Source organism: Merops nubicus, unplaced genomic scaffold, assembly GCF_000691845.1.
Source record: "Merops nubicus isolate BGI_N331 unplaced genomic scaffold, ASM69184v1 scaffold38414, whole genome shotgun sequence".
NCBI classification, from domain to species: Eukaryota; Metazoa; Chordata; class Aves; order Coraciiformes; family Meropidae; genus Merops; species Merops nubicus.
Window position 1 is genome coordinate 1 of NW_008604217.1, and position 18,508 is coordinate 18,508.

The 18,508-nt window shown below is 54.9% G+C and overlaps 2 protein-coding genes across 2 annotated transcripts; both read right to left on the reverse strand.

The window, feature by feature from the left end:
* Positions 1-802: 802 nt before the first annotated feature.
* LOC103771636 (receptor-transporting protein 3-like) lies at positions 803-11,281 on the reverse strand. The gene is made up of 2 exons (XM_008938937.1): positions 11,267-11,281; positions 803-1,267 (listed from the first exon to the last, which is right to left on the reverse strand). The coding sequence occupies exons 1-2, from the start codon at positions 11,279-11,281 to the stop codon at positions 803-805; spliced, it is 480 nt and encodes a 159-aa protein (XP_008937185.1).
* Positions 11,282-11,460: 179 nt separating this feature from the next.
* On the reverse strand, positions 11,461-18,201 carry PDCD1 (programmed cell death 1). The gene is made up of 5 exons (XM_008938938.1): positions 18,135-18,201; positions 14,892-15,224; positions 13,137-13,292; positions 12,460-12,494; positions 11,461-11,679 (listed from the first exon to the last, which is right to left on the reverse strand). The coding sequence occupies exons 1-5, from the start codon at positions 18,199-18,201 to the stop codon at positions 11,461-11,463; spliced, it is 810 nt and encodes a 269-aa protein (XP_008937186.1).
* Between the last annotated feature and the right edge of the window lie 307 nt (positions 18,202-18,508).

Here is an 18,508-nt window from a genome sequence, read left to right on the forward strand (position 1 = left end):
CCTCTTTGGGCAACCTGTTCCAGAGTCCCACCACACTCACAATAAAGAATTTCTTCTTAATATCTCATCTAAATCAATCATCTTTCATTTAAAAACTTTTAGCCTTCACCCTGTCACTACACTTGCTGATAAAGAGTCCCCTTGCAAAACCTCAGCACCCAGATGTTTCTGGAGGACAAAGCAACCTCTGGGCCCTTGGTGACAAAAACGACATCCACCAGTGCATGAGGCCAGAGCAGAAGCTGTGGTGCACATCTCACAAGAGGCAGTGCAGGTGTCCAAATGGCACCAGCTCCCCATGACTTTGCTGCAAACCTCCTGCTTAAGGTGCCCCTCAGCTGCTTTGGGTGCCCAGTTCCACCAAGGCCAAAGGCAGGGGAGAATGGGGATGTGTGTCCCTGGAAGCTGAGCCCAGCTGGTGGATAAAGGCAGCTCCCAGCTTCCCTCTGAACTGCTCACACCTGCCTAGAAAAAGCTTTGGAGAAATTAAAAAGCACAAACACATCCTTTGGCTGAGGAAAAAGCATTTGGTTTATTCACATAAGTACTCTCATCCTTTGCATGGGACAGCTAGGGTCGTCTTCAGTCAGAACATGTCCTGTAAGAAACCATCAGATGCACCAGGATCCCTGAGGCTGTGAGACAATGTATGTGGCTGAGGCACCCCAACATGTCCCTGTGCCCCCAGGAGCTGGGGAGGCCTCTCTCTGCCACGGGCTGACCTTGGGCACCCAATTTTGCAGGCTCCCCATCAGATCCCCTAGCTGCCACCTCAGTCCCTCTCTGCAATCCCCAGATTCCACTAATACTTGGTGAAATAAAGCAGGAGGAAGAGGAGCACTGCCAAAGCACAGAGCAAAGAGCTGCCGATGCAGCACCAGCGTTTCCAGGAGAAGGTGCTATTGCCGGGCGAGCGGTCGCAACTCGGGGTCACCCGGGACCTTGTGCCCCAACGTTTCGGGGTGTGAGATGACCTAGCCTTGTCCACATCCATCGAGGGCTGCTGGGCCAGCCGTGCTCTGCTGCACACGCCGAGCTGGCAGCCCTCGCAGCGGGCGCTGTCGTGCGGCCCTGACACCACCACATCCACCACGACTTCCAGGAGGTCAGAGGCCTGGATGGGTACATGGTAGAAGTACTTGAGGATCTTTAGCACCAGGTTGTGCAGAAGCTTCTCCATAGTGTCCTGGCTGAAATCGGGTTCCTCCAGCCGAGGGTCGGAGCACCGTCTGCATGCCTGGCGAAAGGCTCGCATCCACACCGTGCCCTAGCCCCGGCCCCGGCACATGTGGAACAGGACATGCACTTTGGCTGAAGACCACTCATGAAAGCACTGGGAGCACTGAAACCTGTCAAGGCACAAAGGAGACCAGCTCATCCCAGGCTCCATGTTGAGCCGGCAGCTTTCCGCGCAGTCAGCAGGGACCAGGGCAGCCAGGAATGGTGGGTTAACTTATTCATGCAAGCTTTACCCCAAACTGTCCCCCTGCTAACAGCTTTATGCCAGTTTGGGGAGTTCAACAGAGATGTGAGCTCAGGGCTGGCCCCAGCATTAAAGATTTTAGCACCCAGGCTGCCTTGTGGAACCACCCTGGTCCCCTTTCCTAGCCCACCCTGGCCCCAGTGCCAGAAGCAGGGGTCCTTGGGGTGGGAAGCATCCAGTTACAGGTCTATGGGAGGCTCCAGTCCCTTGCCTGCACCAGCTCTTCACAGCTCAGCAGAAAGCCAACATCAAGCCCAAAGCCAGGCAAGTCAAATAAAGAAGAAAAATAGAAGGAAGGTGTGGGAGCAGGCTGCAGGGCAGGTGAGGACATGTCTTGAAGAATGGAAAGGTGTGTAACCCACAGCTCTTTGTCTTGCATAATCTGCATGGGGGCCAGCAGGCAAGGTGTCTGTTTGCTGTCACCCAGGCAGGGTGTCTGGTTGATGCCCAGGGTCCTGCCTGGGATGGAAATGGTTGGAATAGGGCCTCTCATCAGCAATGCAGAGCAGCAGCCTCTCTCTGCTCTAGACCCCGCAGCCTGAGGCACAGCCCCATGTGCCAGCAGACAGCGGCTCTTCCCCTCCTCATCCTCTGGGTGCAAACTCAGAAGATCAGGCTCTAGTGCAGTATAACTACCCCTCCTCACTGGAGGACCTCTTTGTATCTTGACACCAACATGGAGAAATTCAGGCCAAACACCAGCTGCCTTTCATCCCTGTGGAGCTGCCACACTCCCCTCGCCCTCCAATTTTTGTGATTTTCTTCTAGTTTGGCAATAATCCATCAAGCCTTGAAGAAAATGGGAAAATCCCTCCCAGCCTCACCCACTTCCAGACTGTCCCTTTCGTGTCAAAAGTTGTTTCCTACAAGCAAACTCTGAGAAAGCGGAAGGTCCCCATGGCAGCCCATCACCCCTGGTCCTGCTCTGACAGGGACCGGGCTGGCAGTCCCCTACCTCCCAGGAGCACGGTGCGGCACAAACTCCTTCCAGCCAGGCTTGAGGACGTGGACTTGAAGGGTGTCATCCTGGTGAAGTGTCCATGGCTCTGTTAAGCGCATATTTGCAATCTCTGCAAAAATGTCCTGCCAGGTCCTCATGGTCCCACCGGGAGCTGGGGAAGAGGCAATGATCAGGCTTGTGGGTCAAGCTTGCAGCTTTTTGAGTGCTGGTGCATGTGTGCAACTGTCTTTTTTCCAGAACTCCTCTTTGCACGACGTCTGTGTGCTTGGAGAGAGGAACCTTTGCTCCCACATGAGCAGCACCGCCCATCCCAATCCCTATAGCAACAGGCTCCACTGAGACACACCAGGTCCTTGCCAGGCGAAATCTCCTCCAAATCAAGGACAAAGTAGGTTTCCCCAAGCCCAACACATGAACCCCCCGAACTCTGCTGAAGTGATGTAGACAGAGAGGCGGGAAACAAAAGCCCCTGCCAGGCTGCCAGTGCCCATCGCTCTCATAGCAGCTGGGGCGAACCAGCAGAGATTGTGCTCAGCATAGTCATAACGGAAGCAAAACCCACTGAAAACGCAGGACTCGGCAGGTGATAAGGCCCCAGGTAGTCTTATCTCTCTTGATAGCTGCCACCAAGCACGGGCTGTTTGCAACAACTTTCAGCCACTTGAGCAGAACAAGATCTGACCTGAAACCACAGGGTGGAAAGTCGAGAAGGACGGCACCGCACGTAAAACCGAAAGAGGTGAGGTGTGCTCTGAGCTGAGAGCACCCAGGGAAGGTGCAAACAGTGGGGCTGTAGCTGCCTGCAGGCCTCTGCAGCCCTCTGCAGCCCTCTGCAGCCCTCTGCAGCCCTCTTCTCCCCAGCTCACCCCTGTCCAGGTGTCCAGGTCCCCCAAGACATCCCATGAAGATGCAATGCAGGATGGGGAGCAGGTTAGACAAGATGCCAAATGATACCTGCTCTTGAGTGAGGGGAAGATATGCAGCTTCATAAAGCAAGCTCGGGTTGACATGGAAATAAAACCACCTCATTTAGCGTGAAGCTTTCAGAGGACACCATCCTGTGCACAGAACGAGGCCATAAAATGCCTCAGAACGCCTGGCCTTGGATAAAATATACTGGGTGGCTGCTAAGGATGAAGCCACCATGGAAAAGTATGGCAGCTCCTCGTGTTAAGTGCCCAGAGCAGCGTTCAGGCTGCCAGAAGCATGGGGGTTCACACAAAGACTGTAGGATATAAAAGCTCATGGTAGGACAGATCTCTGTTTAAAAAAAAAGGGCAGAAGGATTTAGGAATCAAGCCCAAAATGCTTAACACTGGTTTCAAAAGAAATATGTCCCCATGGCAGTGGATGGGATGCTCCAAAAGCTGGGTGCCCCAGGCAGCAGGGCCAGTGGCTGGCCCTGCTCTGTAGCCAGCTGAGTCTTCAGGATTGCTGAGGATCTAGGTGACAGTACACATGGCCTCACAAGAAGGGCATGGTGGCTGCCAGCAGTAAGTGACAGCAGTCTTACAAGGCACCAGTCCATCAGTCTCATCCTCCAGATCCCAAAAGGGATGCAGGTGATGTAGATAAGTCCCAGTGACAACAGGGAGCCTCTGATCTGTGATGCTGGAAGGGAAAAGCCAGCGAGTCATTCATACCGAGAGCCCTCCAGCAACTTCACAATGCGGGCTGCCCCTTCTGTGAGAGCAGAGGGAGGTGATGAGGTCCTGGGGCAAAGCCCATCTTCAGCTTTGATGTTCTTCCCTTTTTGGAGGTTCTTCCACCTCCTGCGATCTGGAGCAGGACTAGGAGGGAAAGGATGTTTCCTGGCAGCAGAGAAGCCAAACCAAGGTCTTCAGGATCCTTATGGAGAGTCAGCAAAGCCCTAGCCAGTGAATAAGACCTGTCACCCCACCCTGTCCAAGAGACATGGGGACACAGGATCCTGCTTGGGCTGGGGCAGTGACCTACAAGCAGGACAGTGAAGGAGAGGTCATCACACCAGCATTTTGGATGCCTGCAGGTGGGGACCAGGGGACAACCCCAGCTCCAGTCTGGTGTGTGGGGAGGAAGAGAAGAGGCAGTAGGTCTCCCTGGCTCCCCTCCCATTCCTCTCCTAGAGCACAGGGTCCTCATTTCTATGGGTTCATTATAGAAGATCCCTTTGTACACCCTGTCACAGAGGGGTCTCCAGGGCTGCAAATCTCACAGTGTGGGAAGTGGAAGCCAAGGAGGAGCAGGGCTGGCATCACAGCTGGCACCATGCAGTGCCTGGCAGCACTGGGACCTGGCATGACATGGGGAGCCACCAGCAGCAGGGTGACCGGGATAGGGCCACCCACCCTGCAGTATCTGCCTGTCCCCTTTAATGCATCTGTGTCAGGGGCTGAGATTTACCCTTGGGGAGGCTGAAGGCAGGAAAATCCTAAATGCTTTTGCCCTTTACTTTTAGGGCAGCCATACCTGTGTTAAACAGCCCAGGCTGTTTTGAGGAGGGGAAGGCCCCTGGGGAGGCAGCTCTCTCTCCTGGCACTCTCATATTCACCCAAACAAACCAGTCGCTTCATCTGGGGGATCTGTGGTTTCAGCCCAGCTCTTCCTCTGCGAGGCTGCTGCTGCAGGGTGGAGGGACGTTCCCCATGGGGCAGGCACTGCTCCCCACCCTGCCCAGGGGACAAAACACTGTCCCTCAGGCACGTTGGTCAATGGCGATCCAGCGGCACCTCTGGTGGAGGGATGGGTCCCTGCCTCCAAACCCCAGCTGTGATGGAAACCAGCCCCTTCTTACGTCATGGCAACACAACTCAAATCACAACTCACGATGTGCCGAGCCCTTGGAGTCATCTCTGAGAAGGAGCCCAGTGCTGGTCCCTCTATTAAAGCCTTTGACTTGCTTTTGCTAAAGGGACTTTCACAGAACCACCCACAGAGCTGAAACTGCTTTGACGTCCTGTTCCACTTCGCACACGGCTCCCTCCCAGCGCTGCCCGAGCACCTCGCTGCTTACCAGCACCCGCCTGGAACAGAGCCTGCTCCTGCAGGTCCCCCGCAGCCCAGCCTCAGCGGGGACTGGGACCAGCCCCGTCCCAGCCCCAGCATGGTCCCACTGGGCTGGCCGGCCCCTGCTGGGGACAGCCCCTGCCAATCCTCTCCATCCCAGCACACCAGTCGTGGATCCTCCACGGGATGTGTGGAGGAGCCAAGCACAAGACGCAGCCCAGGTGGTAATTTCCCTGACACTTTCTCACAGCCTGAAATTTTTGACATCAGCTCCCACCCCAAGGCGAGCCACCCAAGCCAGAGGAAGGTTTCCCAAAGTTCTTTCTCCTCCTCTCCACCTCTCGCTGTGTGTCAGATTCCAAGTCCCCCACCCCTCCAGCCCAGGGACACAGTGCCCATGAGGACATTGGTTAGCCCACGTGCCACATCCCTTCTGGGACATTCATCCCTTCCCTTTGGGGTCACCCCATACCCAGGTGGCTCCATCCTGCCAGCAGTTCCCAGGAAGGGTAGAAAAGGACATTCAGCCCCAGTCCCCACACAGGACCACAGAGCCAGACATCCCCTCAAACTGGAGATGCTGTGTCCAGGCACAGCAAGGCGCGCAAGATAGATGGGCTGCCATCGGAACAATGAGGCATAACCCTTAACCACTTCTCTGTCTTCAACTGCTTGCATCATACCAGGGATCTTTTCCCACTCTGAAGACATCCCTCATTTTTTGCTGCCCTAAACATGCCCAGTTCCTTTCTATCAGTCATTCTTTCAGGGTATTTTTGCTCTTTTCTCCAGGTCATCAAGGTGACTTGGATATCTAACCCTCCTCCCAGATGGCCCCTATACCTCCCTCAATGGTATAGTCCCTTTGTTTGAGCCACGCTACCCCAGAAAACCCCTGCTTGATGTCTCTGCCACCATGTGCTCACGGGACATAGCTTCTTGGGTAGCCATCCACCCACAGTGGCAGAATTTCCCATTTCCCTAATTTGCTTATGAAAATGTCACGTAAGGCAGCACAAAGCCAGCATTACTTCTGCTTTCCCTGCCGCAGCCAGTCCATCGCCCTAATGGGGAGAAAATGAGGCTGGTCTGATACGTGCTCTTTCTAAACCTGTGTTCTCTTGGTGTTCAGCGCTTGGTGGCCTTACTAATTTGTTCCAGCAGTTCTCTGGGTACAGAGGCAGGCTCACTCATCTAGAGTTTCCTGGATTCCCTTTTTAACCCTTCCTTGAAGCAGATGGTGAATTGGGCATCCATATCCTCCTGGCACGCAGCTCCATGCCAGCTCTTGTGTGCACCTGTCCCCTCTGACCTTGCCACTGTTGATGGTGAATGATTGTCGCTCTGTCACAGTAAACCCCACCACCTCTAAGGACAAGCAATGGCTAGAGGTTCTCTTCCAGGCTGGACCGTCTTCATAGTCAAGCCCTTGGAGTAGAGTGCTCTACTTGGCCCAGGGTGGATTTGAGGCAAGGCAGATCAGATCCTCTGGAAATGGGGCTGTGCCCAAGCTGAACTGTAGAGAGAGAACATTGCTCCATCACCCTGGGATGGAGTGGGGTGCTGAGCAATTGGGAGAGATTTAAGGGAGGAGATGGATGTGAAGATGTGGGCAGGTAGCAACCCACATAGCTTTGGCCTGCCTGGCCCCCTGAGCCCCCATGCCCTGCCAGTATCCTCCTCAAGCAGCACATCCTGTCAAAGGGAGGAAGAGAAAGGAGAAACCCTGGAGCCAACTCAAAGCAAAACTAGAGAAAGCAAAATGTAGGAGGAAACACAGATGTTGTGCAAGCCTACAGCAGGCTTCATGAGAGTCAGGACAAAGCTGTCAGTTGGACAGGACAGAGGAGATGCTACAGAACTGGACCTCTCAGGACACAACATGGCCATGCAAGCTGGTCATAGTTAGGGGTCCAGAAAACCTGCCCAGTAGCCTATACCTTCCACTACCAACCACAGCACCCACCATCTCACTCCAGACTATGTCTTCCACAACCAACAATCCAGAGTTAAGGTCATTGCAATGCTCCCACACCATAGTGCCCAACAGACCAATCCCACCTGCAGATCACTCAGTTAACCAAGGGGCCAAATAATGCCCACACCCTTCTGTGACACCTCCAGCCCAACCTCCTCCAACATGAAACACGGCTCTGAGACATCTCAGTGAACAGGACAGTGCTTATTTGTGAGTGACCTTACTGCCACCTGACCTGACCACCCCTTCTCCCTCTGGCATCTGCAGTGTCCCAGTTTGCAGGAATGGTGCTTTGCTCCTCCATAGCATGGCTCTTCTCAAAGATGCTGCAACAAGGAGCAGGAGAGGACTTCCTCTCCATCTTCATTGGCCTGCCCAGCTTTCTTGAGACCCGAGTTCTGGGTTCCAGTTTCTCTAAGGGATTCTTGCTCACGTGTTGTTCCCAACCACCTTTAATCAAGGCTGGGGTGTATAAGGAGCCAGGCTGGCTTTCAGGCATCTCTGTAGGGGTCCCCGCTGGCATGTGGTCCCGGGGGCGGCCAGAGCGTTCTGTCACCGCTGGCAGTGGGTGCTCCCGGGGAAGCGCTGGGTGCCCGCGGTCGGAAGCGGTTCTCTAACTGCTAGACCAGAGCATGCAGGAAGCACAGTACCCACAGCCCCTATAGCACCCACAGCCCCCACAGCCTCCACAGCCCCCCCCCGCGGCTGCCCCTGGCCCCCAGCAAGGGAGGAGCTGCAGCACACGTGTGGGGTCGCCGGGGCGTGGGGCATCTGCAGGGGTGTGCGTCTGTTTGGCTGTGCAGATCTGGGGAGTGCACGCAACTTTGCGTGGGGACTTGTGTGCCCATTTGCGTGTGCACGGCCGGGCTGGGGTTGCTGGCTCTGGGATGATACAGTGAAAAACAAATTGGAATCCCTCCAGTCTGTGAAGCACAAAGCACAGGGGAAGGGGCTGTCGGGAGCATCCTCCATCATTCGCGTCAGAATGCTGGTAGGAATGAGGTGAGCAGACCCAAACCTCTGCCCTGTCCCTCCAGCCTTTCAGGAGTCATTCTCAGCAATAGCACATCCTGAGAGCACAGAACAGACATGTCTGGGTCCGATTTAATTTCACAGGACCTCGTTCTCCTGCTTGCACTGCTGCAAGCCTCAGTTTTCCCAAGATGGGAAGCTGAGGACCAGGTTGGGGTCCTGCTGTTATTGTGTTGGGGGTTAGCCACAGTGACTGCAATGCTGCTGGCAGTGAGGTCGAAAAACAGAGCCAGGTGGTAGGGTCTGCCTAAGCACTCTGCAGCAAACCTGCCCTCCACAGTCCAAATCAAAGACTGCTGAAACCCTGCCACCCACAGCCCTCCAGAGCCAGCAAAGAAGCAGTGCCAGAAAGGATGCACCCCAAAACCATACCAGGCCCATCACAGCCCGGCCTCTTGATGCAGGCAGGGAAAGCCAAAGGACTTCCCACTCAGCCTCCCCAGAAAACCTGATGCAAACCCTAGCATTGTAGGTGGAAATTAGCTTCCTTGGGTCGCTGCTTAATTTGAAGTGGAGAAAACAGTCATGAACCTGCCAGTTGGTGCAAAAGGTGGGCAGACGGCTGGTGTGGGTGCAGTGGTGGGCAAAAGCAGGGGGGCTGTGACACAGAGTGAGGTGCAGGGGAAGGAGGGATGTGGGATGGTGGAGCTGGGAAAGCCGCAGCTGGGTACTTCTCAGGATGGAGGGTAAAACAGCTTCCTCCAGAAAGTGACTCCAGGAAGACTGGTTATCACCACGCTGGAGAGAGAGTCAAAACCGTGGGTGGCTGCTTTCGTGGCTCACATGGAAAGACAAGAGCAGCTCCTACACTTGAACATGCTCAGCTCCCCACCCCCAAGCAGGATGCTGGGGCTTGGGGGCTGACACCCATCTCTGGGCACTGCTTGGTTCAGGGATGCTCTGTTGGGAGCTTGAAACCTGAATTCCACCCAGAGCTCATCCCAGCCCTGTTCCTGCTCTGGCTGACACAGCCAGTGCCATGCTCAGCACAGGGGAGCACAGCCTAGGCCCCTGGCAGTGCTGGGCATGCTGTCCTCCAAACAGGGACAGGAAATGGTGTCTGGCAGCCTGGATCATCCCCACCATGCACGCCACACATGCCCAGGCCCCAGCCTTGCTCCCTGCAAGGGACAGGATTGCAGCCGTGCTGCTGGGGGGTCAGAGGGGCACAGGCACTGCAAAAGGCTGGGTGCTGTCCTATCCCAAATGGCAGCAGAAGATGCTTTTGCTACCTCTCCGACTTCACCAGATGGCCTAGGAGGGTCTGGCCAGCTGCAGGCCACCTTCCCCTGAGAGCAGAATGGACCCAGCCCCAGCTGCTCCTGGAGGTGCCCTGGCTGCAGCTGGGGGGTGCAGGAAGGCCTGAAGACCCAGCACCTCTGCAGCCCAAGAGGCAGGATGGTGAATACGACGCAGGGCCCACCCTCTCCCCGGTGTCACGGCTGATGGGAAAGCCAAAAGCAAAACTGCTGACTGAGCTGCTCCTCACCCGCTGCGGCTGCCTGCCGCCCTGGCTTTCCGGCTGAGCCGAGCCTGGCCAACCACAGCAGGTCTCTGCCGGGGCACAGAGCGGGGCTGCTGCTTGCCAAAAGCCCGGACAGCCTGAGCCCTTGGGGCGCATGAACGTTGTGGGAGTTACAGCACTGCCTGTGGCATCTATTTGGATCCTTCAGAGGCACCAGGGACTGGAGGAGGCCACCACTTCCACTCTCCTGCCGTGAAATAGAGTGAAAGCAATCCCAGATTGAGTTTCTTCCCATCTGGTACCTTCTGGAGGTCTCTCAAGGGCTTTCCAGCCCCCACAGTGGACAAAGTGCAGTGCCTGGCATGCCTCACCCCCTTCCTCAGTGCCCAGGATGGCTCATGCAAGGCTGCTCTGGTCTTACTGGGGGTAAAAGAAAACTGCTGACAGTGACACCAAAGAATGAGATGTAAGTGACTCTTCTCTGTTTCCACTGGGTTTCATGGTCTCTTGGGAAGTTTTTGCTGCCTCCAAAGCCAATCCTTGCTGGGGTTTCTTCCCTTTCGAGCAGTAGTCACTTCTTTTTATTCTGGTTTCTGGCAGGCAGCATGGCCCCATCATCACTTTCAAGAGGGAGAATGAAACTTTGGAGCCAGAAAGCTACACTGAGCACCACGCTGCGAGCTTTGCCCACCTGGCATGGCAGGGATGCACACCCCCAATGGGCTGGGCAGGCGCCCTGCGGTGAGCCTGGCAAGGCGGGGGGAGCTTGGTTTGCAGCCGCACATGGGTGACCGGCTCAGACAGTGGCAAGAGGAAAAAGAGCAGCAGCCTCCCTGAATTATTAAGAGCAGCTTTGTGGCAAAACAGCTTCCGTATTGCACGGAGAGGCCCAGGAACCACGAGAGCCACTGCTCCCTCCCCGCTGCCTGTGCGCTGCCGAGAGCCGTTAGCTGCCTGCCCACGCGCCTCCCAGTGCGAGGCAACAAACTCCTCGGGCACTAAAACCTTTATTCACCCCCCAGGGCCAGATCCAGCTCCCACCTGTAGAAAGAGTGGAACACAAAGCAGTCTCTGCCCTTGGTGAGGAGAACCCTCACCCCAGGGTCCCGTGAGCAGCATCTCTCAGGACCCACTCCAGCTCTGTCCTCCAGTGTTTTCTCCCACAGTCGGGTCAGACCTGGGTGAGGGAAGCAGTGTGGCTGCTCCAGAGAGCCCCGGGTGGTGGTAGAAAACCGAGGTATGACGTAAATGGCCTTTGGGACAGCCCTGTTGCCATTGTTGCTTTTCCCAGCCCATGCACACCGCTACAAGTGACGAGGCAGCACGTGGAACACAGCAAGGACCTTCTTCATCCTGTGGTACCCATCTCACAGCCATGATCCCACTGTCACCAGGACTGTCCAGCATCAACTCCAGCAGCAGCACCTCTGTCACTAGCCCCGGCACGCTGGATTTTTCCCACCTGCGGACTGCGGTGGAAGCGAGGGGCCGAGGCAGCCTGTCCCTGCTCACAGCCCCCAGCGAGGAGGGACCCCAACGAGGAGGGACCCCGGCCCTCAGCAGGGCTGTGACTGCAGCTGCCGAATCCTCTCGTCCTGGTGTCTCTTCCCGCGCTCCGGCGTGACGGGTTTCTCCTCCGGGAAGACGATGGTGGCGTATTCGGTCTGGTCAGCCAGCCGGGCCTCGGGGTGCACCGGGGAGTGCTGGCCCCGCTGAAACTCCAGCACGCCGTAGTCCACAGTGGACACGGACACCACGGGGGGCTTCTCTTCCTTCTGCAAGGAAACCCCATCAGGGCTATTCATCATCTGGAGGTACCTCCCATCCCCAGCGCAAGCCCCCTTTTTACAGAGTGCAAACACCAGCTCTGAAGCACCCCAGGAGGCCAAGAGCAATGCAAAGCAGAAAGACTCACAGATCAGGGATAGCATTTGCTCAGAGAAACTAGACAGTGAGCCTTGGGGTCACCACTGAAGCCATGTGGGTCTCAGCTCTCCACCTCTGCGGGCATGGAAGGCAGGGTTGTGCTAGGACCCCCATTCCCAACTCTGAGCTGGTGCAGGGTGCACAAGGAGAGCCTGCTCAGCCCAGAAAGAGGAGAGCAAATGGGAACCTACACGCTGCCTTCAGCTACCTGATAGGGTTGCAGAGAAGATGGAGATGGAGTCAGACTCCTCCCGTTTGTGCCCAGCAGAAGGAAGAGAAGAAATAGGCGTTAGTTGCAGCAAAAGAAATTTTAGCTTGATATATTGGGGAGAAACATTTCCTCCCATGTTCTACAGCAACACAATGCACTGTCAAAGATAACCGTGCTTTGAGCGAGCGTTGGACTGGAGAGATCCTGTCCTATCTCAGGCAGGGTTTTGATTTTGTGATGGGGCTGTGCTGTGGGTGCAGAAAGGCAGTTGTAGCTGTGCAGAAAAGATCAATCAGCAGCAAAGACAGGAGAAGTGAGAAACTTGTGAAGGGCTGATAAAGGGAGGCCCTGCACCCTCTGCACCCCAGCCATGCCACGATGCTCCCTTGCAGCAGGGCGTCAGAAACAGAGAACTCACCGCTGGCGTGTTTTCACTTGGTGGTTTCTGCACCTCTGGAAAGTAATACGTTTGTTTAGAAGATGTTTGTGTGCCAAGACAGCCTGAACATCTGTGGTTGGGGCTGACCCAGCCCCAGCCTCCTGGGAGGGCACTGGACACCACAACCACTGCACCACATTTCCTCCTTCTCCACTCAGGGTCTAAGCATTACAACAAGTGAGATACTAATCTGTGGTCTAGAGTTTAGTTTGGATTAGTGAGGTGCAATTCCTCAAGGGTCCCCTCCGGGATAGCTCCCTGGGTACCTGCAGCATTGCTGAGGTGATGCCCAGTGCTGTGTCAGAGAGGAGAGGTGTCCCAGAGGTGCGCAGGCAAGGTGCATGGGAGGGATTCGCATGCAGCATTAAAGCACCACACTAACGAATGGTGCAGAGCCATGACGTGTGGTCTGGAGGCTTTGCAAAGGGTGACCAGGGCCCAACACACCCTTCTCCCCTAGGCATGGATATATCTGTCCCGGGCTCATGTCACTGCTGAGTTTAGCACATCGAACCAGCCCATGTACTCCAAGGAGCTGCAGGCATCTGGAAGGCTGCCTCCAGGTCCCAGCTGGGTTTGCTGGATGAGCATCACCCATCAGGTTCCCTGGCAGCCCCCTCACCTCAGCACAACACAGCCCCTGCAGGGAACCATACCTCCTTTCCTGTATGTGACAGTGAGGTAGCCAAATATCAGCAGCACAACCATCCCAGCCAGCAGCAGGATGCCCAGGAGCACAGCCTTGATATGGTCAGGGGGATTGCCTTCCTCCATCTCAGGCTCATCAGTGGCATTCAACTTCTCTGGGGCTGCTGCAACAGCCATCAAAAAAAAAAAAGGGGGAACAAAACAGCAGGTCAGGAGTGTAAAATGTCCTCTATAGCCCTTGTGAAAGGCAACAGGTGAGCATGGAGCCATGTGCCAATCCCAGGCAGGCTACTACAGCTCCTTCCGGGAGCCCTGAATTTAGGCTGACATGGGGGATGTTTTGGCCATGTTCCATTCCTTCCCATGGCAGGTGGTGAGGATGATCCCACAGTGCTGAGATTTGGGGTGCAGGGGGCCAGGGCACTGCTCTGCACCCACAGGCTGTCCTGCAGCATGACCCTGTGCCCAGCAGAGCCCCATGGAGGACATAGCTTCCCCAAGCCTCCTCACCACATCCACGTGGTGGGGCCAGCACAGCATCAGCTCACACCAGGAAGAGATCATAGAATCACAGAATCATTAATATTGGAAAAGACCTCCAAGATCATCAAGTCAAACCATCAACCCAAGGCTACCATGGCCACTAAACCATGTCCTGAAGTACCACATCCATGTGTTTTGTGAACAGCTCAAGGGACGGTGACTCCACCACCTCCCTGGGCAGCCTGGTCCAATGCCTCACCACTCTGCCAGGAAATAAATTCTTCCTAATATCCAATCTAAACCTCCCCTGGCACAACTTGAGTCCATTTCCTCTTGTCCTATTGCTAGTAACCTGGGAGAAGAGACCAACCCCCACCCCACTCCAAGCTCTCTTTAGCGTAGCTGTAGAGAGCAGTAAGGTCTTCCCTCAGCCTCCACTTCTCCAGACTAAACTATCCCAGCTCCCTCAGCTGCTCCTCCTAAGCCATGTTCCCCAGACCCCTCAGCATCTTCATTGCCCTTCTCTGGACCTGCTTCAACACCTCCATGTCCTTCCTATACTGTGGTGCCGCAAACAGAACCCAGTACTCAAGCTGTGGCTTCACCAGTTCTGCGTGCAGGGGCACAATCACCTCCCTCTTCCTGCTGGACACACTACTTTTGATCCAGGCCGGGATGCTGTGAAAGACAGTGACTTATGCAGTTTTCTTCCTTTTTATAAAAGGGCACCTTCAACCCCACAAAGCCCCCATGCTGCCAAGCAAGGGCATGGCAGATCTTGCTATGAGCTCTCAGTCTGACGTGCCACGAGGCTACAAGCCCCTCCCAAGTCATGGTTTTGCAACAAGTGTCTACACCAACACTGGCTTTTTGAGGGGTCTGAGCACTGGTTGTCACCCCAAACACAGTCTCTGTTCCCAGAGGTGTTGTTCAGGGGTGAAGTCAGCTCCCTACACCGGTCTCCTGCCTCACCCATGGGTAAGGACTCCCTCCTCCCCCCAGCATCACTGGGGATACAGCCCTAGCAGGATGGAGACCTCCTGCCTCACAACTAGATCCAGCTGCAACATGGATGGGGAAGAAAGCCCATGTCCCTGGGCCTCAACCCTGCGTGCAAAGGAGAGGGGAAAGGGCAGAGCTGTGTTCTCCTAATCCCCACCAGGTCCTCCCCCTGAAGGGTACTGCCTCCCTATGCCCTGGTGCTGCAGTGTGCTTGGGAGCCATGGCACTAGGGGATGACACTGATGACCTGTCCCCATCAGCTCAGCCCCCAGGCTGACCTGTAACCACCAGCTGGCACCGGTTGCTCTCCAGCACTTTAACAGATTCAGAGAAGTCAATCAGTCCACAGTAGTAGGAGCCTGAGTCATTCTGGTGAAGGTTCAGGATCTCAATCTTGAAGGAAGGAGCGTGGTTGGTGAGCAGGTACTTCTCTGTCTTCGTCTGGCGGTTGTTCCGGCTGATCCCAGCGATTTTTTGGGCTTGGCTGTAGTGGGTCTCCTTGTACCAATTGAGGCTGTACTGTAACCCAGAGTCATTCTCCATGGAGATATTGCAGAAGAAGGTGGCTGACCCACCTGCAGGGACAGTTAACACTGACGGGAAGAAGGTGACTGTTTGGGAGAGAGGAAAAAAGGAACAGGCACAGTTAGAGTGGGCACAAGTCTCAGAAACAGCCATACCCCCAGGCAGCAATCGGGGATGCAAAGAAGATGAGAGCTCCCCGTTGCCCCTGATAGTGCCCCAACCCATGAAGAGGTGATGGGCCCCTACACCCCCAACCCAGAGGTTCCACACATTCCTCAGCTGTTTCACCCTCAGCTCCCAAAGACCCCTAAGGAGATTTATAAAACTTGCCAACAAGCACTTGCAAGCCCAGCCCCACACCACCGCTGGCACCTGGCTCACCCACAGACAGGCTCTGGGGTTTGCCAGCAGCACAGGCAGCCCAAAGCATCACCCCAGGGACACCAGCCCATGTATCTCCCCTCCTGAGTGTCTGCCTGCTGGTCAGACGGACATGCTCAGGTGTAGCAACTCTACCATGATGTGATTTCAGCAGAGCAACTTGTGCTCTGGGCTATCTAAATTTAACTCAGGACACCTGCACTGGGCAAAACAGACTTTGGGGGTTGTACTATTTTTAACTCTACACCATATTTTAATGTATGAGTCAGCTTTCCTCCAGCTGATGTTGCCTCTAAAAGCAAGCAGAGGAAGCAGGTCCCGGGGTGGGCAGCACCTGCAGCCAAGGCATTGCTTTCTGGCTATTTAGCCATTTTTATGGCTATCTTATAAGGGATGAGCATTTAATTCCTTTTTTTAACAGATCAGACTATCATCTGGCCTTTTCTGCTCTACTGATTGTGGTGTTTTATTATTTTACTGATTGGTGTGCCTATAAAATAGAGAAAAAAGCAAGACCCCTGTCTACAAGAACCTAAACAAGAAATATTATTCTCCTTCGTTTCCTATCACTATCTAGATAACCCTCCTTATATCACTGAAATAATTCCTGCCCTTGGAAAGTGACCAGAGCACTACCCTGAACGGGTAACAGGGGATGTTGTCCTCCCCAGCTGCCTGTCCCCTCCTCGTGTGTCAGTGGACAGCCAGACACCCAGCTGCTGCATTAACTTTTGTTGAGAGTAACAAAAAGCAGGAAAAAGCACTTTTCACATGGGAAGAGATTTTTTACAATGGAGAATGGAAGGAAGAAATATTTACAATGAGAGTGGTGAAACACTGGCCCAGGTTGCTCAGAGAGGTGGTTGCTGCCCTATCCCTGGAAACATTTCAGGTCAGGTTGAACTGGGCTCTGAGCAACCTGAAATGGTTAAAGATGCCCCTGCTCACTGCAGAGGGGTTGGACTAGATGACCTTTAGAGGACCCTTTCAATCCAAACCATTCTATGATTCTTTGACCAAGCAATTCAAACCACCAATACTTTATGAAGTCCCTACTGTTAAGAAATTTTATCTTCCCTTTTCAAATTTTACCACCAATAGCAGTCTCAGAGCTTTCAGGCAGATCTAGAAAGTCCCTCACATCCCTCCAGCACTGGCCTGAGGCCAGAGGGCCATGACAATCACCTGGGATTCCTTGAAGAGATACAGGATTAGATGGAAAACTGGGCTGAGAAATGAGGCATGAGACCAAACAGGAGGGAGGGAGGGAAGTGCCCTGGCAACAGTGGGAAGCACTGGCTGCAACAGTGCCCACACCAAGAGATGTAATTTTTGCTGTGTTCTGGGTTTTCTGAGTTTAACAAGAAATGTTTAGCAAGCTCGGGGCTTTGCTTCCTATCCAGTGCTGCTGCCAGCAGTGAATGAAGTGCTCAGAGGACTTCTGAAAGCAGATTGGGTTTACACATTTCTCTGCATCTTCCCAGCACCAGAGGTAACACATGTTCCAAGGGATGCCCAGCCCTGTGCCCACCCTCACAACAGAAAACACCAGATGCCACCATAGAAAGAACTGGGCTAGGAGGAAGAGGAGACATGGCTTCAGCGGGGCTCTCACTCACTCTGCCCAGACTCACTCCTTCTCTTCCACTTCCCCTTCTCCCCCAGATTTCAACCTAACCCAAATCACACACAGGACCCTGGCTCCCTCAGGGTCAAGTCCAACACGAGGGTGCAGCCCAAAGCTGTGAGAGACAGAGCAGAAAAACCCAGACCCCACATATCGCAGAATCACAGAATGCTTTGGGTTGGAAGGGACCTTCAAAGGTCATCTAGTCCAAAGCCCCTGCAGTAAGCAGGGACATTTTCAACCAGATCAGATTGCTCAGAGCCCCACCAAGCCTGACCTTCAATATCTCCAGGGATAGGGCTTCTATCACCTCTCTGGGCAACTGTTCCAGTGTTTCACCACCCTCATAACAAAGAACTTCTTCCTAATGTCCAATCTAAATCTACCCCACTCTAGTTTAAAACCATTGCCCCTCTTCCTATCACTCCTCTCCCTTGTAACCAGTTCTTCCCCAGCCTTCCCATAGGCTCCCTTCAGGTACTGGGAGATCTCCGTGGAGCCTCCTCTTCTCTAGGCTGAACAACCCCAGCTCTCTCAGCCTGGCCTCACAGGAGGAGGTGTTCCAGCCCTCTATTTATTTTTGTGGCCTTTCTCTGGACTCACTCTAACAGGTCCATGTCCCTCCTGTGTTGAGGGCTCCAGCGCTGGACACAGTACTCCAGGTGCGGTCTCACCAGAGCAGACTAGAGCACCACATGGTGCTGGCAATCCCAGAGGCTCAACAACAAACCTCAGACTGTGGCCAGTCTGCCCACAATGCAGCTCTAGTGCCAGCACCACAGGCTGCAGACATGTCCCTTTCTCCACCCCTTCACCCCGACCCTCTCCATCTCCCTCGCTCCAGCCACACGTACCCAGAAGCTTCGGGTTTCGTGCCTTCCTGATGCCAGAGCTATTTTTAACTACAAAGCTCGCAGCCCTTAGACATTTTCCACCGTTGGTGAAGGGCATGGGCTGTGCCACGAGCACACCACGCTTCGGTACCTACCGTGGCGGCAGCTGGCCAGCACGGGGCCGCAGCAGAGCAGGGCCATGCAGACCCCAGCCAGGGCCATCTCCACGCTGCCCCACGTCGTCTTCAAGGTACCCGGGGCCAGGGTGAGCCCGGGCAAGGGTGTTGTGCCAGGCCGTGCCGTGCCGCCCCCGGCTCTCGCTCTGCTTCCTTCCCCACGGCGGTTGGTTGTTCTCCGGTGCGCACAGCAGAGGCTGGGGTGGAAATGAAACGTGCCCATCTCTGCCCCAGAGGGAAACCCAGGCTGCCTCCCGCCCCCAGCTTCCTCCCCACGGACGCAGAGATCAGCTGAGCCCCTTCCCCTCCCCACGTGCTCCCAGCACGCTCCCACACAGCCACCCCACTGCATA